Source organism: Xylocopa sonorina, chromosome 5 (genome assembly GCF_050948175.1).
Source record: "Xylocopa sonorina isolate GNS202 chromosome 5, iyXylSono1_principal, whole genome shotgun sequence".
In the NCBI taxonomy this organism is placed as follows: Eukaryota; Metazoa; Arthropoda; class Insecta; order Hymenoptera; family Apidae; genus Xylocopa; species Xylocopa sonorina.
In genome coordinates this window covers 6,655,241-6,678,882 of record NC_135197.1, presented here as the reverse complement: position 1 = coordinate 6,678,882, position 23,642 = coordinate 6,655,241, and the positions used below count along the sequence as shown (strand labels likewise).

The 23,642-nt window shown below is 40.7% G+C and overlaps 3 protein-coding genes across 8 annotated transcripts; 2 read left to right on the top strand and 1 right to left on the bottom strand.

The window, feature by feature from the left end:
* The first annotated feature begins 1,392 nt into the window (after positions 1-1,392).
* Hrg (poly(A) polymerase hiiragi) lies at positions 1,393-8,206 on the top strand. Of its 3 annotated transcripts, none has more exons than XM_076894897.1 (12): positions 1,393-1,886; positions 2,610-2,845; positions 2,930-3,173; positions 3,410-3,514; positions 3,607-3,757; positions 3,839-4,050; positions 4,555-4,852; positions 5,493-5,669; positions 5,774-5,901; positions 5,988-6,161; positions 6,226-6,324; positions 6,775-8,206. In XM_076894897.1, exons 2-12 carry the CDS (start codon positions 2,625-2,627, stop codon positions 6,826-6,828), a joined length of 1,863 nt encoding a protein of 620 aa, XP_076751012.1. In that variant the 5' UTR covers positions 1,393-1,886; positions 2,610-2,624; the 3' UTR covers positions 6,829-8,206. The 3 variants fall into 3 exon arrangements, with proteins under 3 accessions (XP_076751012.1, XP_076751014.1, XP_076751013.1); XM_076894899.1 differs by having other exon boundaries at positions 6,226-6,374; XM_076894898.1 differs by having other exon boundaries at positions 1,394-1,886; positions 5,774-5,895.
* Positions 8,207-13,067: 4,861 nt separating this feature from the next.
* On the bottom strand, positions 13,068-15,599 carry LOC143424038 (odorant receptor 82a). The gene is made up of 6 exons (XM_076895846.1): positions 15,131-15,599; positions 13,980-14,265; positions 13,787-13,886; positions 13,501-13,611; positions 13,196-13,351; positions 13,068-13,118 (listed from the first exon to the last, which is right to left on the bottom strand). Exons 1-6 carry the CDS (start codon positions 15,597-15,599, stop codon positions 13,068-13,070), a joined length of 1,173 nt encoding a protein of 390 aa, XP_076751961.1.
* Positions 15,600-16,643: 1,044 nt separating this feature from the next.
* On the top strand, positions 16,644-22,857 carry Lgr3 (Leucine-rich repeat-containing G protein-coupled receptor 3). 4 transcript variants are annotated; one of them, XM_076894862.1, is made up of 21 exons: positions 16,644-17,049; positions 17,339-17,452; positions 17,705-17,776; positions 17,916-18,018; positions 18,126-18,197; positions 18,275-18,346; positions 18,436-18,579; positions 18,651-18,719; positions 18,794-18,865; positions 19,038-19,109; positions 19,221-19,292; positions 19,576-19,647; positions 19,725-19,796; positions 19,950-20,020; positions 20,398-20,559; positions 20,800-20,945; positions 21,061-21,211; positions 21,594-21,723; positions 22,054-22,244; positions 22,359-22,517; positions 22,587-22,857. In XM_076894862.1, exons 1-21 carry the CDS (start codon positions 16,962-16,964, stop codon positions 22,724-22,726), a joined length of 2,244 nt encoding a protein of 747 aa, XP_076750977.1. In that variant the 5' UTR covers positions 16,644-16,961; the 3' UTR covers positions 22,727-22,857. The 4 variants fall into 4 exon arrangements, with proteins under 4 accessions (XP_076750977.1, XP_076750978.1, XP_076750980.1 ...); XM_076894863.1 differs by lacking the exon at positions 19,221-19,292; XM_076894865.1 differs by lacking the exon at positions 20,398-20,559.
* Positions 22,858-23,642: the final 785 nt, after the last annotated feature.

The following is a 23,642-nucleotide window of genomic DNA, read 5'->3' as shown; positions in this document are numbered from 1 at the left end:
TTTACAATTTTCCGTTTTTCTCTAACTGTTAACTTTGAGGGACGTCCACTTCGATTCCTACTTTTGAAATCTGATTGATTCTCAAATCGTTTTACGACACTTCTAATAGTGAATCGACTTCTATTAACACTTTTTGCTATTTCACTATAAGATTTTCGCATTTTGTGCAAATTTAATATTATTTTTCTCTCTTCACTTGTAGTTTCTTTCCCTCTTCTTGACATTGTTGCTTGTTATATTTCCTATGTTGCTAATCGACTGAACTTAAGGATGACTGTTAGAAAAAATGACTATCAGGGAATCCCCTACCTATACCATCAAGTGACAATCGGATTTTTTTCGGAGAGATACAACTACACTAAATTTTGTATAATGTGCCAATACTTTTGTCCATGCTTAAAACGCTCAATAAATATGTTTTTGTTATTATTTCGCATATCACTTTATTTATATTACTGTTTCTGTTAAATAATAATCTAGAATAATAAATAAATAAACGTGTAAACAAATTTTTCCTTTTTAACAATTTGTTTCATAGTTATAAGCATTTTTATCATAACAATCATGCTGTGCCAATACTTTTGTCCAGCACTGTATATACAAGTTTAAAATTCTTTATCTTCAATCGCTTGAATTGAGCGGTAAATGCAGAAGGAAAACTCGAGTGCGGACAAACAAGAGTTCCGCAGTATAGCTTTTTTTACGTCGATCGATCACTTAACATCGCTTTCTGAATGTTAAACAGTCCATGACTACGAGCAGATGACGGAGCACAAGACAACCATCCATATTCCCCCTTCTTTCCATACCCGGGCGTGTAACAGGTCCACAGTGTTTGCAAGAAACACGTTGTGTATATCTGTTGGCTAAGAGAATGCGCAAATGGAAAGCTATGACAACTTTTTCAAGCTACTATACGATTTAACAACTTCTCCGGAGAATATTCCAAGCATTATTTTGCACGATACGAGTCGATCGTTGTAACGATTCGCATACGATGAAGAATCGTGCAGCAACGTTGTTACGCGTAGACCAGAGTAACATATAACAATGAAAGCACATTCGAGATGCATGTCATGAACTATACGCGTACAAGAAGTCTGGTATCGATACACTGCGACCTCTACAGTGCAATTCTCGTACTGGTAGCAACACGTTGCTCAACGACCACAATTTCCTGAAGTATCCACAGCATTTAACAAACGAATTTCAGGAGAAGGTAACAAACGTTCCGCTAGACTGTAACAAAGTTGTTAGACCGCCCATAAATTCTATTTCGAGTAGCCAAAATAGAAAATACACTGTGCTAGTTTCAATTCCGCGTAAGATGGCGCTTTCATCGACCAACAGCAGAATCTAGTTCCGAGTAAGTTCTATACACGTGGTTCTTCGTGATTAAAGCGAGCCATCAGGGAACGCCATGTTTATACCGTAGGTGGTTTGGTGCGGGTCTACGTGTTGTCCATTATTTTCAAGTAACAACGTTTAATTATTTATTTACACGATACACCGCGGCACGAGATGTTCAGTGCGTGAAGTGCGCCCCGACCGACGTTGAGGCCGATTAATTATCGTAAACGGTGGATGGAGTAATCTGTTGGACGCGAACGATCTTATATGACTTGTGGACCTTCGTTTCTCGGGATTCTTTTGCTACCTCATAAATTGTTTACAAGTTGTTCACGCGCTGCTTTGCGACTAAGCAGTGTCCCTAGAACGTGCTACCTACGCTAGGAGTATAATTTCCTTTTCAGGAGTCGTCCGCAAGCATTGGATGGACGCGATGCACCTTTAGGAAAAGCATTTGCGTGTTTTGTAACCTGACAACACGTCCGAGGTTTCTCTGTCTTTATCATGTCATCGCATCTTTGACAAAGTATTAAACGGTAAGGATTCAAGGACGATTCGCGACCGTCCACGCTTTCGCGTGTCCCCTGCCCACGTGTGCCACGTTAGAGGAAAGAAATCGCGCGATTTAGTCGATCGTGAAGACACGTTCGCAAATTTTGTACCAAGCATCGAATGTTTTCTGTGAAAATAAATAGATGATTATCATTCTTGACCTTTATTCTTTGTGCTCTACTCTCTTTCCTCGCTCACGAGTTACAGCCAGTTAATTGCATTCCCGGAAATATTTCCGCGTATGTTTATGTTTGGTTTTTTCCTAGTACGTGTTCTGCAAAGATTTAAGTATGAATACAGAAAATCTGTGTAGAGTTTTAAGTACAACGATTAGATTATTGGACTATAATATCGCATATCGTATCTATTATATTTATTTATATTTTTCTGTAGGTTGTTATGTCGAAAAAAATGATTTTTAATCCAAGCACTGTTCGCGTACACGTATTAACTCCATAATTCGTTGTATTACGATTTTAATATCAACATTATAATATTTTTATTTACTATTACCTCACAATAATATTTATTCGCTATTTTTAATTAATTGTTTAATTTTTCGTGCATATTATATTTCTATTATTCAGGGTGCAATTATTTGTTTTAAAATATGATTTTTACAATAAAATTTCAGTGTACATATCAGTTTTTGGATATACGATTTTTTTAACTAACTCATTTCAATATAATGGAATACTTGGTTTCAGATCTGGAACAAGTAAATGAATTTCAAAATGTGGTCATCACAAGGTAATAACTCAAATACAAATGCTTCATCCAAAGAAGAGAAGAATCTACGTACGCTGGGCATGACATCTGCTATCAGTGTAGCAGAACCAAAGCCTAGTGATCTTAATAGGACAAATGAATTAAAAGAAGCATTAAAGCCTTATAATGTATTTGAGTCTGAAGAAGAGTTGAATCACAGGATGGAAATTCTAAGGTATACTTTGGAATATATTTTCTATTCTGTAAGGTATTGAAATTGATCGCCACTAACTGAGCCTTGTCTTGCATTTTCAATTAGTAAATTAAATGCACTGGTCAAACAATGGATACGGGACACAAGCATTGCCAGAAATATGCCACCCAATGTAGCTGAGCAAGTTGGTGGTAAAATATATACTTTCGGTTCATACAGGTTAGGGGTACATCACAAAGGTGCTGATATAGATGCCTTGTGTGTTGTACCACGTCACATCTATAGGACAGATTATTTTTCATCCTTCTTTGAGTTACTAAAAATGCAAGAAGAAGTTACAGATTTAAGGGTATGTGGTTTAGATAACATAGATAGTAATAATAATTAATTTTTTATTTAATTAAAATTCCTTTTTGGTGTAGCATTAACACAGTAAGTAGTACTGTTCACAAGCTATTGTCTATTAATATTATTTAAAATAAAAATCTTCTGTTGAATACATCATAGATGTATCTTGATTAAAATACTAATTTGTTAAAATATATTTTTCACGAGTGTTCAGCTATATTGTTTAATATCTTTTAGGCAGTAGAGGAGGCATTTGTGCCAGTAATAAAAATGAACTTTGATGGTATTGAAATAGATATGTTGTTTGCAAAACTGGCGCTTAAAGAGATTCCAGATTCAATGGTTAGTGACTTATTTAACGATAATTTATTCAAAGTCTGGCCCCTTTCTCAGTATTCACAATCACATCTAACAAATTTTATCCCCGCATGTAGGATCTTAGGGACGATATGCTTCTCAAAAATCTCGATCAAAAATGCGTGAGAAGCCTTAACGGTTGCCGAGTAACAGATGAGATATTACGTTTAGTACCTAATATAGAAAATTTTAGGTTGGCACTTAGAGCCATTAAATTATGGGCAAAACGTAAGATAACATTTTTCTCTAACATGCGCCGCGGAGTAGGGTGAATGTTTCTTACGTGTCGTTTCACTTTCTCATCTTTAGGGCATGGCATATATAGTAATGTATTAGGATATCTAGGAGGTGTGTCCTGGGCAATGCTAGTTGCGAGGACATGTCAACTTTATCCTAATGCTGTCGCAGCAACGTTAATAGAAAAATTTTTCCTCGTATTTTCGCAATGGAAATGGCCACAACCAGTACTTTTAAAGCAACCCGACAACGTTAATTTAGGTTTTCCGGTCTGGGATCCAAGAGTAAGAACCATCGACACGTTCTGGTACAATCATGCACCGCGTAACGATGTTTCGATCGACGATGGATCGCGCGTAATACGACTATCTAATCGTCCAAAGTTAAGACCACGAATCTTGCCAGTTCGAGTGTCCTAATTGCCCGAATCGGTTCATCTCGAACGAAAGAACAGCGAGTAAGAAAGGAAATTATCTTGCGGGACCAAGATTTGTCGCACGAACGCTAGTGATGTCGCAATCGGTAATTCATTACTCTTCCGTAAAAGAGTATAAAGAAAATCATATTCTCTACGCTCATAGCACATAATCTGTATAATGGAAGGCTCTATGTCATGCAGATTTATGTAAATAAATTATATGACGTCTGCGCGTAAATTGATAAAATCACTTAACGATGGAATTTATTGGAACGTATGTCGAACGTTGAACGACGCATGATTGTACTTGCAATTAAATTGTTTCATATCGATTGAAGCTTCCTAACGGCTGACAAATCTATTCTCATAGGTGAATATATCAGATAGGTATCACTTGATGCCAATAATTACGCCGGCGTATCCTCAGCAAAATTCAACGTTCAACGTGTCAGTGTCTACGAGAACGATTATGCAAGAGGCGTTCGAAACCGGGTTATCGACAACGGAAGAAATAATAATGGGGAAAGCAACGTGGGACAAATTATTTGAACCTCCAAATTTCTTTGGCAAATATAAACATTATATTGTACTATTGGCGAGAAGTGTGACTGCAGAAGATCAGCTTGAATGGTGTGGGCTTGTCGAGTCAAAAATACGGCATTTGATAGGTAAAACATTGAACACGCATTTAAATATATTCTACTGGACTGTGTGGATATGATAAAACCCATTGATAAACGCGCATTAATCATTACTGTGGCAATACGAGATGTTATATAACAATAAAAGAAAAGAAATTGTAATATGTTTAATACTGATTATTATTCATTAGTCCGCGAGAAGTTTCTAAACACTATTAAAACTGTTATATTTTTTATTATTTACGATTCGTATAACATCTTGTGAATTTTAACTTGAACTTTTCTATGGATAACGTTGAAAATGTTTCGGAATATATGTATACATATATATATATATTATTGTCGCAGCATCGGTTGCCCTGGTTATCAGCTTATCATATCATGTTGTGTGTTTGTTCCAGTTAAATGACGTAGATTAAAACAGGTTACATTTGTTTGCGCGATGTAAATTCCTCGCGTCGCTTCTCTAGGCTCTCGGATTACATACATGTTGATGCATTTTTCGCAGGAGTAAGTGGCGGTTAGCGAATCGGTGACTCGTACACATTTCTGTCTTAATCTGTGTCTTCTAAAAATCATGTAACATTGACTATGACCATTCTCTCGATATCGCAATGCTAATAATCCGCGGGTGCCAAAATGGCAAAATCCTAACTCTTAAAAACAGGTACACTGGAAAGGAATCCGCATATCACGTTGGCGCACGTGAACCCAGAGGCGTTCCCACCGTTGGAACCGGAACCGGAGGGTCACTGCTCTATGTGGTTTATCGGCTTGCTATTTGCCAAGAGCGAAAACTTGAACGTCGATTTAACATACGATATTAAATCCTTCGTGGATTCAAGTGAGTCACGCATAACGACGTACAATACATCGAGATGAAATTCTCGGCTGAACCCCGTTCGCGATTCGCGATTGGATCTCAATCATTTCCGTACGAAATTACAGTTCAGAGGCAAGCGGAACAGTTGAATATGTTGAAGGACGGTATGTGGATAGAAGCAAAGCACGTTAAGAAAAAGGATCTTCACACTTACGTATCTCCCAGTTTGTTAAAACGCGAGAGAAAAGTACGGGTTAAGTTCATTTTTGGTTTCTAATTCAGTCCCAATTGGTCCCGCGAGTTTCGACTGTCGGTTGATAATATCTTTTCGCTACGCAGGTTTCCGGCAGTGTACATAAAAACGGGAATATTGCTGGGAATGGCAACAGTGGCAGCGTTTCGCCGCGAAACCAAGGGGATACGGTGAACAAGAAGAGACGCTCGGATCAGAACCCAGACGCGTGCGGAAAAAAGCGAAGGGTAGTCAACGACGGTGAACAACCAGTGACACAGGTACGTAACTGAAGGTAACGTACGATTGTGTCACGAACGTGACTAACGAACGACGTGTCCCCAGGGAGAAGATGGGTCATTAGTGGTTCAATCTTGCGGAGAAGATAGCAATTCCGGATTTAGCTTGGACGAATACAAACAAACGCTGACAGCTGCTAAGGATGTAAGACATTGTACATATAATGAACAATAATCATCGTAAAACAGGATTAGGTAACTACATATGAACAAAAGAACAGAGCGTAGTATGTCGAATTTCGGATTCGTAAATCGGGATCGTGCGGAGGTAAGGGGCGGAGGATAGTGGTACCGTCGTTCATTTCGAACGTTCCGCTTCTTTCTCTTACTTCGATACGGCTAGACATTCCGAACCCACGACTTCACTAATTCAAAGGGGAGAGTACAGTTGCGAAGGCACGTGTTAATCACAAGTTCTCGCGTTCCTGCATGTATGCGTTTGAAATCTTTTTTCCAGTACTAAGTGGACACGCTGTACATTCACTGAGTATTAAGAAAAAAAGAAGCTAAATACGTAGAAACCGGAATGGAATTAACACGTGTTTCCGCAACTGTACTCTCCCCGTTAATCCTCTCGTTATTTCAACTGTTCCAGGAGGGGCCTACTGGTGCAGCAACAGTAGCGCAGGAAGGATACGTTTGCACTTGACCACTGCGGGATTACTACCTCACATCGATCCACAGATGCTCCTCCGGGCCATCTAGACTGTAATCACTTCTCATGCAACCATCCACTGCCCACTGTAAGTCCCCCGTTTCGTAAAAAACAAAGCAGCGTCATGCGTTGGAGAAAAAGCTACCCGTTGGAGTCAATCGATGCACGACTGTGCGACGGACGCTCTGATTTTAGTATTTATGAACAACATCAACAGTCAATGGGAACAATTATGCCGCGAACAAATATGATTGTGCCAGTGTCTGTGATGTTTACCATTTTTTTATCATAAACCGGGCTAGTAATTTTCGTGGATCGCGATCGCGAGAAGGGCTCTAGAGATAACAAACTTAAAAACCACCACCACGTATCTGTAAGGTTAATATAATTTTATTTTTGTATTTCGTTTTGTATGTACATATCGCTTATGATCATTTTTATCTACGAAATTAGAAGAAAAAAAAAAAGAAGAAAACAAGGAAAAAAGAGGAAAGAGACGCGGTGTCGGGTTCGGGAAACAGTTCGCGTTGTTGTGAATGGACAATGATATTTCGCGGAGAACCTTGTATTAGGATTTTCATTCGAGTGAAAAGAAGGGAAAAGAGAGCAAAGAAAAAAAAGAAAAAAAATGAGAAAAGATACCAAGGTTTCAATGTTGCGAAGATGAAACGTATTCTTGTATAAAACCGCATTTCTTTAATGCATAAGTAGATAAAGGATACAAAAAAAAAGTGAAGTATATCTAAGTTGTAAATAATTCATGCAACATTTCGTTACTCTCGTGTCGGTGTAAATTACACGAAACAATCTATCCTTTTAAGTTCGTCAAAGTGTAATCGTAATATGATAATACGTCTTATTTCATTCAATTATTTAGCAAGGTATTTATACAGATGTATCTTTACTTAATATCAATATTATTTATATTAACTATGATAAACGAGTATCTTAAATATCAGTTGCCGAAACGGGCTAGATTCTGATGCATAACGATGTTGTTTTAATTTTTCGCGTGAGCAAAAAAAAAAAAAAAATCTGAGATTCGATTTTTTTTCCCTTTTTTAGTTCTTTTTTTTATCGCAATCAGTCGGGTAACGAACGAAAATCACCGGCACTGGCATAACACACAGATCGAATGTTTCATTTACAGGAGGCACGTGCGATAACGTTAATTCAGATTCGCTAATCAGCGATCGAACGATCTGTAAATGAAACATTCGTACAGAGGGAAAGCCATTGACTATCTTTGTTGACGATCGTGTTACGTAAAAAATGAGTTTCGTACGGAGAGTCGCTTTTTAGTTTTTATTCACAGAAAACGAAGTTATAGCTTTAACAATGCAACACGGGACTGGCGTCTGGATTATTCAAATCATCTATCACCTGTTGGTGAGTTTTTTCAGGTGTTCGACTGCCTTCAGTTCCCCCGCCTCTCTTTCAGTTTGAATTCTATCCTCCAATTATCCCGATTCTGCCTACTTTGTCGTACCATTCTACTTTCCTTTACGAATTGCCCACTGTGTTAAAGGCATGTCCGTTATCGTACGTACGTCTCGAGGTATTTGATGTTCACTCTTTAATAATAACGATACATGTATAGATATATCGATACGAATGTCGAAACGTGTATGTTTCACGTAATCGGTAATTAAGTATTTGCAGAGTCGCCAACCGTGATACGTGAATGGCGAGTTTTATATAAATCCGTGTCGACCACGCAGATTCTTTTTTCATATCATACGTATATCACTGTATCTTTTAGTTTCATGGGTCTTCATCGAAAATTATTCGACGCTCGATTAAGACTAATTCACGACACTCTGCAAATACTATAATAGTCCATTCTGTTCACTCGCTACGGGCCTTTTTGTTCATTGTAAATATTCTACGTAGCACTGGAACAGTAATTATTTTCGATCGACGTATACATGCATAGTCGAAGAATCAGCACTCGTCGGGAAATGATTTCTTCTTGCTTTTTTTGTTTCGTTACGATCGTATAATTTATGTTATAATCTCGTCACTTCTGTTACGCTCGTTCCTTTGATTTCGTGCCGTAGCAAACGTTCGAGGCGTTTAGAAAACTGCGCTATGATGTACGAAAGTTCCGAATTCGAGGGTATGTAAATCGAGATTTCTAAATCTTGAATAAAGACTTTTCTTACAGGTGAAAATCGAACGTTTATTATACTTTAATTGCGAAGGATATCATTCGTTCTGTTGTTTGTGCGACGCTACCGTTTACTTCGTCTAGGATATTTCATTCTGATAGAAGAATAAGTCACATTTTTCATTCTTAAATCTGCTAGATTCATCTGACAATAGTAGTATCAGACGTGACACGCATAACTTCATTCTCTGATAGCTAGTTCCTATTTCTCCTATTGGAATGAAAATCTATTCAAACATTTCTATGTATTTCTGTAAAAGTACCATATTGGAAATATCCTATGACTAATACTAAATACTATGTAGTTCCATAGTCACCTCCATTTTCTCACAGATTTCATTCATCGATGAAAACATTATGATACTTGGTTTTATGAATTACGAAGCAGAGTATTCGAGTTTGATTAAAAAATTGACTAGACTTTTTAGTTCGTGTAAGCACCTTTTTAACAAGTTCCTTTTTGTTCAAAGTTCAGTCAGTTTCTTCTCTCGTTTCCTCTCGATAAAACAGACTTAAAGACGACCTGGTTATCGTGCAATATAGACACTTTTAGGAATTTTCGACTGACTCTTTGGTTGAACGTAGCGGTAATTAGTTAGACGCTCGAGGTGTACGATTAATCGAACGGGGGAAAGTTGCGATTATAGAGGAGCATTTTATTTGAAAAAATACACGTTTCGTGAAACCAAGTGCGCACGTGTGTAAATTAACGCTTGAGGACACTTGTAAACCGATATATCATATGCTTGGCTTGTATTTTTTCCAACAAAATTATGTCTTTGATCGAAACTTTTCCATTGCTTAACGACATACAACTACTCTGTTTTTCTGAATTGCTTCTCAAAGTTTGGACGCGATAGTAAGGACTACGCGAGATGATGATGTTTCAAGCAATTTTTCATATACAGTTAGATTAAAAATAACAGCCAGCGATGCTCAATGAATACACTCAGGAAATAATTTTCTACAAGTAAACCGTATCACGATACCAACGAATTTAACAGGATAATAGAACGTTCCAAGTTGTTCATGCTATGTGAACACATATTCCAGACAGTCCAAACTTTTCTCTTCGACTATTTATATATTCAGATATTAGTCTCCGGAAATTATTATTATTAGTTCAGCATTACTTTGTTGATTTATGTTAATATTATTATTAATATTATGATTAAGAGAAAAAACTCTATATTCGAAGGCTAATTCCCTTATTATTATAGTTACAACAGTAGTAGCTGCTATTAACATTTATATTATTACTACTATTATTATCATTATCTAATTCCTTTATCGTCTAGCAAAAGAAAGAAAAAAAAAAGAAAAAAATCGATGTAAACAGTGAACATCAATGCTATCCTCGCACGTATCAACAATAAGCATAACGAGTGCCACGTTCTTTCGTTGTTCGGAAAGAAAGAGAATGAAACGAGGTCGCACGATCGAGCTCCATTCGCATATTTCTTCCGTATCGAAACGTCAGACATGTCTATAGCACACGCTCATTTCCTCGATCCGCACTCGGGAACGTCGCAACGTTCTCTCTGTGTGTCATTGCGATGTTCTCGAGTCACACGTCGATAAACGATAAAACAACAGTAAAGAGGAAAAAAATTAAATAAAACGAAACGTGAGAAAAAAAAAATGAAGAAATTAATAAAAACGAAACGGTGAACGCCGCCTGTGACACACCTCTCTCTTATACAGTAACTAAATGAAATTTTTAAAAAAGCAAGAAAAAAAAGCGAAAAATCTGAAAAAGTCGCTGAAGGCAATGCTCCAAAATTCTGTCGTCTAGTAACGAGTGTTTTCAAAAATACGACTCCTCGATCGATCCGCTCGTTACATCGAGCCTAGACATCACATAAGACGGTGGTGTGTGTTGTCCTGTATTATAATCCTCCCTTTCTCTCTTTCTCTCTTTCACTCTCTCTCTCTCTCTCTCTCTCTCTCTCTCTCTCTCTTTCTCTCTCGAGTACGCCGCGAAAAGACCTCAAAACGAACGAGACACTTAGCGTACACTCGATTATTCCATTAATCACAAATCTACACACACGTACAGACACGCGTATTACACGACCACATAAATAGAGATATAGACAGCAGAGAAACACACACACACACAGAGAACACAGAATTTCGTACACTGTGTACACTCGACACCCATAGAGACGTATACACGAGATGAAACCGCGTGCACAGACGTACGCACGATTTTCTATGGAACGTAATTTTTGTGGAAGTAACCGCGAATGCATCTGCGAGGCTGCTTGTTAACATGTGAACGTGTGAGCAATTTTGTCTGAATGAACGAAATAAACGGCATCGAATACATTACCATGTGTTTATGTGCATGTATAGCGTGCACAGGTTGTCGTCTCGCGATACACCGACACGGTCCTCCACCTAAAAATGCCGGTACACGCCCGTGCGAAATGGTATGGATTCGATTCTCAGTCATCGACAGTCGTACGTACCATGATCACGTCCTCGAACGGTCTGCACGTGAGCCGAATCGTAGTAACCGTGACGAAATTCTTTTAGGTTCTCTCGTACCCTACGTGGAAGTCGTTCCTCGCGTCGATGATCACCTTTGAAAAATGGTCACTAATGACGCCAGTGAGGAGAGGGTGAATGCGATTCTCTCGATATCACTCGCTCTGCTGGGAAAGAACACGAGCCGAACGATTTATCAGACGCAATATTTAATGTATCATCATTCTTCTTTCTTACTTAATTGCCGTATTCTTTTTCTTTTTTCTGTTCTATACGAGCACCACGTATCCCGTGTTTCCGGAGGTTCTTCCGACGAGCTCGAAGAGCATGATCTACGAGTGAAAGTACGAAAAGTCTTGCTGTAAGTTATAAGAGAGTATCGAACGCAGTTTGAAATTGATAGGTAAGAATGCGTTTCTCATTACGGAGTACGAAATGTCGATTCTGCTTTCTGAACATTCTTACTTTGGGGCGCACGCGGCCCTTCTTACGTCCACTCTTCGATTATCGTCGAATCGCTCCAAGACAAGGACCATTATGTAAATACAAACGCACGTTATCATACTTCGCGTTGTCCTCGACGCAAGCCTTCTGTGATCATTGGAATCGTCGTGAACCGTTCGCTCGTGGATCATCCTCCCGCGGTTAATCGAGGTAACAGCCGAAAACACGACTCTACTCATACGCAGCGTATTTTTCTATAGAAAATTCTAGACGACTCGTCGACGACCTCCAAGAATTCGTCCATACCATCGTGCAACAGTCAGTCGAGCGTCGTCCGGTCGCTCGCTCGGACGTGTACTCTGTTACCAAACGAAACGAAACGAAATGAAACGAAACGCGCGGAAAATCTGGCCCCCGTTTTTCTCTCCACTGTTCTATGTCCGTTCGCGAGGTGAATCAGCGTCGACGCACCGTCGTTACTTAAGTTCCTGCCACTGAAAGTGTACGCACCGTGCCGTGGCCGCGTATGAATCCGCGCGGCGTTCGATCGGTGTATCGCGAAGCCCGTGTCCGCGTTAGCTGTTAAACTCCATTCGTAGGATCGAGGTCGTTGTAAAGAGATAACAGACGACGGCAGGGTCCACGTGCTTCGACTTGGAAATAGGGACGATTATTTACCGCGAAGCACGAGTAATATGCATTATTTGTATCCTCTCCACGGCAGTTGTACACTCTGTATCTTTCTTGAATAAACCGAAATAAATTTTTCTTTTAATTCCTTCAGCCAACACGCGCCGCGACTCGACGACGATTAGGTGGAACGACACATATTCTGGTTTTTAACAGACCAGCATTGGAGGAAACGGTGCGAGTTTGATGATCTGAGGATTCGTACTCGTGCGTCGTTCTCTCTTGTCGTCGTTGACGTTCGTTTTTATTTTCTGCCTCGTTTCTCTCCTAATGTTTTATGATAGTGGAAGGTTGCACGGTGTATTACGCGTAACGTTTAGAAATTGCAAGGTAAGCTAGAATTATATTCAAATAAGTTTCCTTTTACAGTAACTCGTGTACGAATTGTTTCACATTCGATAACAGGTGATAAATTCAAGTCGAGCTGATCGTTTGTTCAAGCAATACTTTTCAAAACGGAAAGATACGCCATCGATGCCTTTACTATCTACAATGAATCGAGGAAAGAATGAGTTACAAATATTTCACCGTAATCGGTCGTTTTATAATCGATAAAGAACTCACTGTGCCGAACGTTTCTAAGGAAAAGACGTAGAATTTACCAGCAGTCAGATATAATGGCTTTTGCGATCGAGCGATACAAAACATTAAAGATCGCGTGTACCTTTCTGGTAAATCGTACCAATTAGTAAAGTAACAAGCCAGCTGTATTTCACTGCTCTGAAAATGATAACGATTTATGTGTCTTATGTCCCAAGTACCACAAGTACATGTATTTTTAATCTCTACTTCTAAGTGTTCATAAACAAAAGCGAAATAAAAATTAGCTCTAATAAAAGCAACTTTAATACGAGCCTTCTAGTCGTTACCTCGTTAATTAGACATTCTCCCAAGAAACAATAGCAGAACGCTAATAATATAACGGCGCAAGAGTAAATTATGAAATGTATGGTATTCATGTCTTCTCCAGATTCTGTCGTCTATAAAATATCATCATATTTAAACGCCAACAACATTTATCGCAAAACAGCAATGTGCTTGATACAAAAAAAAAAGGGAAACACACGCGTGCGAAACATTTCACACCCTTATCAGGCATGAAACTAGCAAATTAAGTGCAACGTTCCCATAAAGCGTAAGTGATTACGATATTACCGTAAGTAATTGGTAGACCACGATGCACAAAGAGAATATTAATCCTAACGTTTGTATGAACATCAAAGAACTGAATGCCTGTGCTAAAATGTGCGCCAATCTACAATACAATTAACGTGTACTCGTACGTTGACGAATTTTTCTAGCAAATCGACGATACAGAATCTTATTCGATCTTGTTCCGCGATCTCACCGCAGAAGTTCAGTGTGTCGTTCAACGAGTGCTCTCATTTCTGGTAAATATATTCGCGGCTCGATGCTGATGTTTCTGACGCGATGCGCCAGGATCGAAAGCTGACTACACAGGTGAAAGGTTAACGTCACCAAAAGGCTGTCCGCGCCAGTTGCACCAATTGTTAGCAGCATGCTCGTTGGTACCAAGTAAACGCAGAACAGAGCGTACGTTCGCGTTTCCGTCACTTCGTAAAGGTTGTTCACTTTCATCGGTAGCTCGTAAGGAAGCGTACAGTTATTGAACTCTGCGAATCAATCAGCACCATCTAATTAGATTTTAACATCGAATCTACAGAATCTACTCTCTCTTTTTACGCAAAAAAAAGAAAGAAAAGGAAATATTCCAATCTCCTAGTCGATCGCCTTCCACTGCTCGTATCACTTATCCGAAGGAAAAGGAGGCAAGAACGCGAAAATGTGTCGAGTTCATAAATTCACGGCGTGGCAAGTTGCGCGGCAAACTAACGCGAGAGGGGAAAAAAGGAGCCACACTGTCGGTGGTCGCACAAAATCTGCAACAAACTGTGACAGGCTCGTAAAACGTAACCGTTTGTGTATCGTGAAGGAAGTAACTGTCGCCTTGGAACAGCATAAAGTGCGCGCGCGAGGTAACTGTACCCGCGATCATATGGATACAGATATCGAATGGGTTTCCTGGATCCGAGCGATAAAGTCCGCATTAAAGTCTTGATTTATCTCGCCTGCGCACCCGCGACTCGCTGATAATGCCGGTTGGCTCAATAAAACTGCCACTTTTACCGCTCTCTTCGCCCCACGGACGTTGCTTCGGATTTTAACGAAACACGCCGTGGCCCCGACGCGAAACTCTTCGTGTCGAGACTTCCTTTTTTAAACCATTCGACGCTAATTACGAGCGTTACTCTATAGACTGTTAGAGCGTGAAATACTCGAGAGAAAATTATCCTCGCTACGCTCGTTCCTTACTCGATTCATAAACCTATCCGTCCCATCGAGTTCGGTTACGACTATCGATAAATTAACCCGATCAATCTCACCCCCGTTCGTGCATCGAATCGAGCGGACGACAACGCTCTACCAGCATCCGTAATTCGCTCGATCAATAAACCAATGACACGCGATCGAACTTACTCGACAAAAGACAGCTGGTGATCGGTTTGACATAGAACAACGTGGGCACGAAGAATAAAGACAAGGCCGACGAGGTTGAAAACAAGGTGGCGGCCACGTTGTACCAGACGACCGTTCGCCTCTCCTCTGGCGAGCGATACAACCCCTTGCTCACGTCCCTCTTGACCACCGCCAGCAACGGCAGAACCAGATGCATGTTCAGCCGAAACATGAGTGCCTTCAGCACTATCAAGATGGTCGGGAACGAGAGGGTGATGTTTTTCAACGTCTTCTCAAGGTCGCCTATATTCTGCAGCAACGTGACGATCTCTAGCCAGGTGAACACCACGACGTACGTAATGTAGAGGAAAAATCGTAGGTCGCTGCGATTATCGGGCCACAGGCCGGACAAACTCAGCAGACGTTTGCTCCACGAGAGCACGTTCTCGTCGTAGAGCAGCTCAACGTATCTCGTTATCGGCTCCCTCATCTTTAAAACTACGTGACAAGTTGACGGACGGGCGGCTTTTAACTCGGGGACTAGCACGGTAGTATCGAATTGCGAACGTCGAACTGGTATTTCGATTTTATTTCCAGTGTCAAGAGTATTGTAATTTACGGCGTCTAGAGGGCCTGAAAAATTCAACGGGCCAGAGATTAAAGTCCGTTTCACGTCAAGTGCAATCTGGTTTTCATCTTGCGAGATCGCAGAGGAACGTATCGCGAATGCAGCTTCCGTTGTGGCCCACCGCGCGACCCATGCAGACAGAAATAATTTGATCTTTTCTCTGCTCCCTAAATATGCGTTCTTAGTGTATTCTCTTAATTGCTTCACGTCTTTTTACGACACTTTCTACGTTTAGATGTTTCTTTATCTATCCTGCAAGTACGAAACTTTTCACGTCGACGGTGGATAAAGGACTGACGGAAGACGAAGTTGGTGGGAAATTAGATGTTCCCGAGATACGCGTCTTTGGAATCGCTGAAACTTGTACGATCGATACTAATCCTCCATTAATGGACGATTACGCATTCCCCGGTTCTACTGTCACAAGGCGGGTCACGCCATCGGTGCGAATTGTAACTTTGAGAGGCGAATTTGCATACATCACCGAGTTTTCGTTTATTCCAGAACCGACGGTGCAACGTTGCGGCGAAGTTTCGAAGTGAATACGTGACAGAGCAATTATCTTTCGACTTTTACCGGTGAACTTCGATCTTGCGCTAAACCGTCGCGATCAAGGCTGCATTTTTGCTTTGTTTTGTTCGTCACGTGCACTTTGATTCGCTCCAAGGTAAAAATTCGAGTCGAAACCCGTTCGAGATTTCCTCTGTTTTAGAGTAAATAAGAAATCACAGGATACTAAATCGAACGAATAAGGAAATCAATTTTTCACATTTCCGAACTACGAAGGACAAATTCAATGTTTGACGTACCACCATTAATTATTCAGTTTAATTTACTGCGAAACGACACTGTTCCGATGAAAAACGAGTCTGCGTTCGTGCACACGATGCATCGGTGGAGCGTTATTCGAACAAACATTTCCAATCGCGAATGTCCATCTGTATTATCGAGATCGCGAGGACGAGAATAATCGATCGACGTAATTCAGAATAGAGTCCCTCGCAGCAAATGGACAAGGAATCCTTATTCGAGAACGATTGAAGAGCGCGTGTGCGTGGCGCCGGTGCTTGCAACGGAGCTAGTGAATGCAACCAGTGTCATGCAGTCGTTGTACCGAGCGCACGTGGAGAACGTTGTTCATGCGAGGGGAAACGCGGAAGTCCGTGGAAAACAGGGGCGGTAGATCGCTTTGAGGACCCTACGGGAGAAGACACGCGGCTCGAGATGAGATACAAACGCATCGGTGCCATTGGCACCTTTTTGATCGCGATCTTATGCCTGCTATCGGGGCTGATGTATTATTTTAATCAAGGTACGTGGTTTCAGTCATCGTTTCGGTCATTGAACAATCGGTGGACGCGTACAACGTTGTAATTTTCAGTCAGGATTTAACTGTGAACTTCAACTCAGCGAATCAACTAACGCGATACGTATTGCACGATTAATCTAGCGTCCGGTGATAATGGCAATCGGATCGATTTCAATTATCCTCGATTCGCTGCTTTCGGGTCTCGTTTAGTAAATTGTTGCTGTGTCGAATAATTTTCGGTGAAACGTCTACGTCGATAATTGATGGCAACGTTTGCTTTCTTTAATTCCAGACACTTGCCCCGTAGGATCATTCCTTTGTCAGAATACCACCACTTGCTTGGCTCAAAGATATTGGTGCGATCAGGAGGAGCAGTGTCCCTATAAAGACGATGAGCTAAATTGCTGTTCGTTCGTTAATTACTATATTCATTTTAATTCGTAAAAAGAAATGGACCGTAAAAGAAATGAGACTTGATTTTATTTTATTGTCCGAGTATGTCCGCATGCGCGCGATCGTCCCAATGGAATTCCAAGAATTCTTACTTTCTAGACAAGAATGAATTAAATTGGGAATTTAGTTAGGATGTTTGGCACTTTTATACGTACGTATAGTTACGCGGTACAGGGCGATATAAAAAATGTTACTTTGCATGCAGATGATTATCACGGTGTATTCGACTGGTTCGACAGTGTCAGAGACTCCGAGGCCGTAAGGGAGTTCGTTTGCGGTAATGTAATGCCTATAATTTATTTAAAAACGAAACAACGGAACACAATATCGAATAACGTAAAAATGCGACGATAAAGTGCAAGAAGCGATGGTCCGGATAAGAATTAATAATTTACGTGTTTCTCTCCGCTTTGTAGATGCCACTGACATTCCTCCGAGGTGTAAATACTTAAAGTGTCGCGCAATTTGCCAACGGTATACCGAAATTCCCCAAAACTTATCTTCTCAGACTACTTCCATGTACGAATTTTGAACATTAAAAGTACCATTCTTTACGTACAATATAGCCGCGCGTTTTGCGCTACTAAAAGTGGAATCTTCTTGATAATCTCCATCGATTGTTTTAGAACTCTCTACGATAGCTCGATCGAACGTGTACCAATGGGTGCCTTCGCTGAATACTCAGAGATTCGTATACTGTAAGTTATCAGCAATTTTATATACGATATCTACACTTTTTGCGAAAATACCAGGGGAGAATATAATTCATTTTCAGGTATCTCGATAATAGTAGTATGCGTACGATAGAGAAGGGCGCTTTCCTCAATTTAACCAAACTGTTCTGGTTGTAAGTATTGCTATTGCTAGTTTAATGCATGTATCGATATAAATGTTAAATTTCGAAGTTACGACTACTGGTGTAAATTTGCTGAACAGAGCTTTGGATAACAATCAAATTACTGAACTCCTTCCGGGGCATTTCACCGGTTTAACTAAGTTAGAGTCGTTGAGAGCCAACAAGAATAGAATCACGATGGCAGATTTCTCAGACTTCGAGGGAAGCAAGGCCTTGAATTTCATGTGAGTCGTTTAGCTTAATTTGTAATGAGAGCCTTTTCTCATTTCTTCGAACTTGTCGTATATTATTGTAGAAATTTGAATGAAAATCAGCTGACTTCGGAAACCCTGAAGCTGCCGGAACTACCTGTTCTTAACGAAATGTAGGTTCATGTTCCGTTACTTTCTTAAAATCGAAATATTAACATCTATTTTAATAGACCTAGTGAAATTTCAGATTGTTGGATGAAAATAATTTCGAAACAATACCCGACACGCTGTTTGCTAGATGTCCAGCGTTAAAATCACTGTACGTACGTAAGTAAATAGTTGGCATAGAAAACTACCCCAATTCGAACCTAGACATCCTCTCGTTTTTTCAAATTATTAGCTTTTCTTATCGAAACAAAAATTGCTCGCACACTTTACTTAACGTTTCATAGTTGTACGAAAAGAAAAAAACATTGTTAACCATTGCACAGGAGTATGCAAAGGAACAAAATTAAAACGCTCGAGGAGGACACGTTTCAAAATTTGGGTCAGCTGATCGAACTGTAAGTACTCTCTGTGTTGCCTCGATTCGGTGATGTTGCTTGTGGCAGAATAACCAAGTTATGCACGCCGTACGTCATCGTGTCGTGCAAAATGGATTTTTTCCCTTTCAGTAATTTGGCGTTCAACGAAATAACGACCGTCCCGCTGAATGTATTCCAACCGTTAAAAAATCTGACCAAGCTGTAAGTATACGAGGCACCGGTATACACATAAATTGTAACGCTACACGTCTTAAGCTACGCGCGTGCTTGCAACATATTTACCTGATATTTACCATCGAACACACGGCGTTAGAAAAGCAAACGAGGGGAACGTCACGTATGCCAGCGTTAAAACTTTTATTTATTGTGCCGGCACGTACACGAAAATAAAGCGGATGGAATCGTTCGTGTCATATTATTGCGATTTTCTAGCTGATCTGATATCAAGCAATCGAACGATTTTAACGATTTTTACTGATTTCAGGCAACTGGGTTACAACCGTCTTCATAATTTACCGATGGCCGTATTGAATCCATTGACGAAACTCAATTCTTTGTAAGTACTACTCCACATAATATTATTTAATTTCAATTTTAATTAATTATTTTTTACGAATTTCGTATAAATTGCAGAGACTTGGAGGGTATAAACTTGGACGTGCTGGAGAAGAACGCTTTCGATATATTCACGCAACTGGACTTCGTGTAAGTAGATCTAGCCTTAACTTGTCAGACAAACTTCATTCGTTCGCCATTGGAACGCTTGCGAGTATTTCCCTCGCGTAAATGCATCTATGGACTTTTCAATAAAATGAAGCACACTCTGACTAACAAATAGTAACTTGTATCACTTTTTAGGTACTTCAAGAAGTTTCATTATTGCGCAACGTACGCGCCAAAGGCAAAACGATGTCGTCCTACCAGTGATGGTAAGACTTCGAACGGTATATCAATTAGTTGTAGCTTTATTACACGCGAACGAATCCGATTGCCTTTTAATTCATCACTAAATAACTTTTTACGACACCCTATTACGATCGTACAGAGTCTCAATTTTGTATAATTCTCGCATAACATATCTAAGCTGACGTTAATGGACAGATGGACGAGCCTATTATTGGCTCGTCAAACATTCCGCTCAAAAGACTGTAGCTAATATGACACCGCCAATGATTTTAATGATCCGTATAAAACGTGTACAGCAGAAGTTGCCAAGTATCGTTAAAACGAATTCGATATTTAGTGCCAGCTAAATGACGGTATAATGGATGGAGAATTTTCAGTTTTATTTGCTTTTTTCCTCAAGGGGTTTCTTCGTTATCCCACTTACTCGACAAGACTCTGCTGCGGGCAGCGGTGTGGGTAATTTCGTGCGTTACGTGCATGGGGAACGTGCTGGTTCTTTGGGGCAGATTCACGGCCAAAGACGAGAATCGCGTGTTAACTGTCATCATTAGGAATCTAGCAGGTAGGTGAAAAGAAACGTAGCCGTTTAAAAAGTTAGCTACGCTTGGAATTTTATGTCTTATTTAACGTAGAAGATTTCAGAAATGCGCAGAAATAAATGTTACCGGGGATAGTTCTCGTTCGACGTCTGTCCTATAAACACTGTATTTAGTTCCGATATTGTTTATCATAAATCATCGATTCGCGTGTGCGATCGTATATCAAGTATCAGATGCCATAAAATCGTATAATCTTTTTACAGTCTCCGACATGTTAACGGGGATATATCTGTTCATAATCGCTGTAGCGGACAGGATATTCCGCGATAATTACAACCAAGTAGCTAGTTCGTGGATGTCCTCCTGGCCCTGTACTTTAGTTGGAGTTTTGGCAATGACATCTTTGGAGGTATGTAAAAATTAAGTGTACAACTGCGCAAGTGTCCTCTGTCTATCGTGAAACTACTCGTTCAACTACCCAAGCGAGTCAGGCGTAACGCACGAAATAAGATCGACCTGTCAAGGTTTCAGTATTGATCCTGTCATTCATGTCGTTGGAACGATATATGCTGATCGTGGCACCACTGAAAGGTCACCGCACGATGACACCGCAGACGGCCTCCGCGTCGATGACCATCATTTGGATCATAGGAGTCACCCTCGCCCTCGTGCCAGGTTCGCCTTAACTTTTCTTATTTGTCCACGAACCGTGGCTGCGCGATCCGTGATAATATCTAATGACCTGTCAAGATGTCTGGCTGCCTGTTAAACCGCCTGTTCTGATAATGTAACGCGAGCTCGACAGCGTACTCTTATTTAGTCGCTTTGTGAATCAATTAAACGTCACCACGACTGTACTTCGAATATTCGAAGCCTAGCATTGTGCACCGATTTAACGTTCTCTGAGTGACATTCAAATTTCCAATGGCATCGGTTATTCGATAGTTAAGATGCTCGTTAACGTTCGATTAATTCCTACATCGCGTCACTGAAAAATCTCGCTCGAACAGTGTTACATTCCTCGGATAACTGAAACTAATTGTAACTCATCCGAAAGTGATTCACTGGCGGAGCAGCACGAGATTTTACGGCGTAAACGGAATGTGCTTCCCCCTGCACATCGACGACCCGTATTTAATTGGATGGGAATATTCAACCTTCATTTTCTTGGGACTAAATCTTACGGGGTAAGCAGTGACGATCGGCGTAAAAAGTGTTGCGTCAAAGCGTGTACACATTTACGTAGCGACGATCGACTACCCGTGAGAACAGATTCTCACGAAATTGACAGAACGCGAAATTCTCTACGTTTCTCGAACATCATTTTTCCTCAAGCATACCAAAGCTGTCGCATCTCGCAATGGTATAAAATCGATTGCAAACTTTCTAGGGACTGTATCGGTAAGTGTGTACGCGGCTTTAAAAAACGGTTCACCGGGGCGCAGTAAACTTTTTTCCTCCCGCTTAACGAGGAGGAATCGTAAAGTTGATAATGCCTCAGTCGGTTGGCGTTACAGGCTGATTACGATTGGTTACGCTTACGCGGGTATGTTCGTGAGCATTTGGAAAACGAGACACGCCTGTTCACTGTCCGTCGGTGATTCTGAATTCGTCTTACGATTTTTTCTGATCGTTCTAACGGATACGGCTTGCTGGGCACCGATTATCGTTCTCAAGATTAGAGCTTTGATGAAGTATCCTATTCCAGGTAAGCTACACGGACTTTCGACTTCCCCTTTAAACGAATTTCTCATTTATTTTCAACTATTGTAAATTTAGGAGACACATCGTGTCTTATTTCTAACGCACACTTTTTTTTCAGCCGATCTTCACGCTTGGGTAGTAGTATTCATTCTGCCAGTGAACAGCGCGGTGAATCCGTTGTTGTACACGTTCACCACGCCTAAATTTCGAGAGAGATTGAGCGACGGATGGTTCGGAAAGATGCGCAACTACGTGGCACGAAAATCTTCCGCCGCAGGTGACTGACTTCAGATCATTTCAGAGAAAATTCATTCGTGCCATTCGTTGACAAAAGCGTTCATTACAGACTCCCAGATATCGTCGACAGTGAGCAACAAAAACGTAACGTTGTCTCTGTCGAATACGAAGAACTGCGGCAACAGCTCTCCGTTGTTCAAAGTTAACGGCGAGAAAATACAATCAGCGAGGCACGATCACGTTTTCTGAACATTTCGTTCCAATCGGCTGTCGCTCAGAAATTCTCAGGAAAGACGGATACTTTCTTGCGTCGCGTAATCATTACTTCGTAATAGCATGTAACGAAAAGGCTTTTAAGCTATCGATTAGCGAGTCGATGCAGACATATTACTTGCTGCTGGCAGCGTAGCGAGGATAATAAATAAATCGAACGAATGTACGCAACGACCACGATTTTTAAACAGATTCGCGTCACGTACCATCGAGATGAGACGTGTGTAAACAAACGAAAATGCTTGAAATATCAGCGGGCAAATTAAAACGGCAATTTCATATTACAATTAAACGTTTTTACGAGCTGGAATCGATATTCGGCTGCGTTACGACGGAACATAAATTATTGTACTGGGCAAAAAAAAAAAACGCATCTTTGCAGTCTACGATTCGCCGCCACGTGGGCTGGCTCTTACACGATATAATGTATAATTTATGGTAGATGGCCGATGGGAGGATCCCGTTAAGGGGCCTCGATACTTCCTGCAAGACAGTTCGCCTTTTCGGACTGATTTTTTTCCGCGTCGCATCGACCGCGCGTGTTCCAACGAGATTCAATTAATCGACTGCAATTTCGTCCCATTGTATCTCGATGCTTCTAATCCTAAATTCAATCGAGCTCCCTCGCGTTTAAGCGCACTGTTCCATCGGTATCGAGACGAACCGTACGTGTTACGAGAGTGTTTTATTGCGTCACGCGGTAGCGTTCGAAGCTGGCAGCTAATCGGTAAAGGTTCATTACACCTAGGCGCAAAATCTCTCGTTGCATTTTAAAGTCGCGAATAAGCATGCAGGCTGGCGTGCAATGCGTCGTCCTTGATCCACAGTAGGTGGGTACGTCGGTGCATGTAGCTGGGAAAATAAAGGACGCGTGTGCACGGATCGCGTTGAG

Bases quoted from the DNA above. Each gene is read 5' to 3' on its own strand.
- Hrg (XM_076894897.1), top strand. From the start codon at position 2,625: ATGAATTTCAAAATGTGGTCATCACAAGGTAATAACTCAAATACAAAT. The intron at 4,051-4,554 runs GTAAGAACCATC...CTATTCTCATAG, and splicing joins TTCCGGTCTGGGATCCAAGA to GTGAATATATCAGATAGGTA. The intron at 6,325-6,774 runs GTAAGACATTGT...CAACTGTTCCAG, and splicing joins CGCTGACAGCTGCTAAGGAT to GAGGGGCCTACTGGTGCAGC.
- LOC143424038 (XM_076895846.1), bottom strand. From the start codon at position 15,599: ATGAGGGAGCCGATAACGAGATACGTTGAGCTGCTCTACGACGAGAAC. The intron at 13,612-13,786 runs GTAATATCGTAA...GATATTTTATAG, and splicing joins TGGTCTACCAATTACTTACG to ACGACAGAATCTGGAGAAGA. The intron at 13,119-13,195 runs GTGAGTTCTTTA...GATTCATTGTAG, and splicing joins CCTTAGAAACGTTCGGCACA to ATAGTAAAGGCATCGATGGC.
- Lgr3 (XM_076894862.1), top strand. From the start codon at position 16,962: ATGAGATACAAACGCATCGGTGCCATTGGCACCTTTTTGATCGCGATC. The intron at 18,198-18,274 runs GTAAGTTATCAG...ATTCATTTTCAG, and splicing joins TACTCAGAGATTCGTATACT to GTATCTCGATAATAGTAGTA. The intron at 18,720-18,793 runs GTAGGTTCATGT...GTGAAATTTCAG, and splicing joins CTACCTGTTCTTAACGAAAT to ATTGTTGGATGAAAATAATT.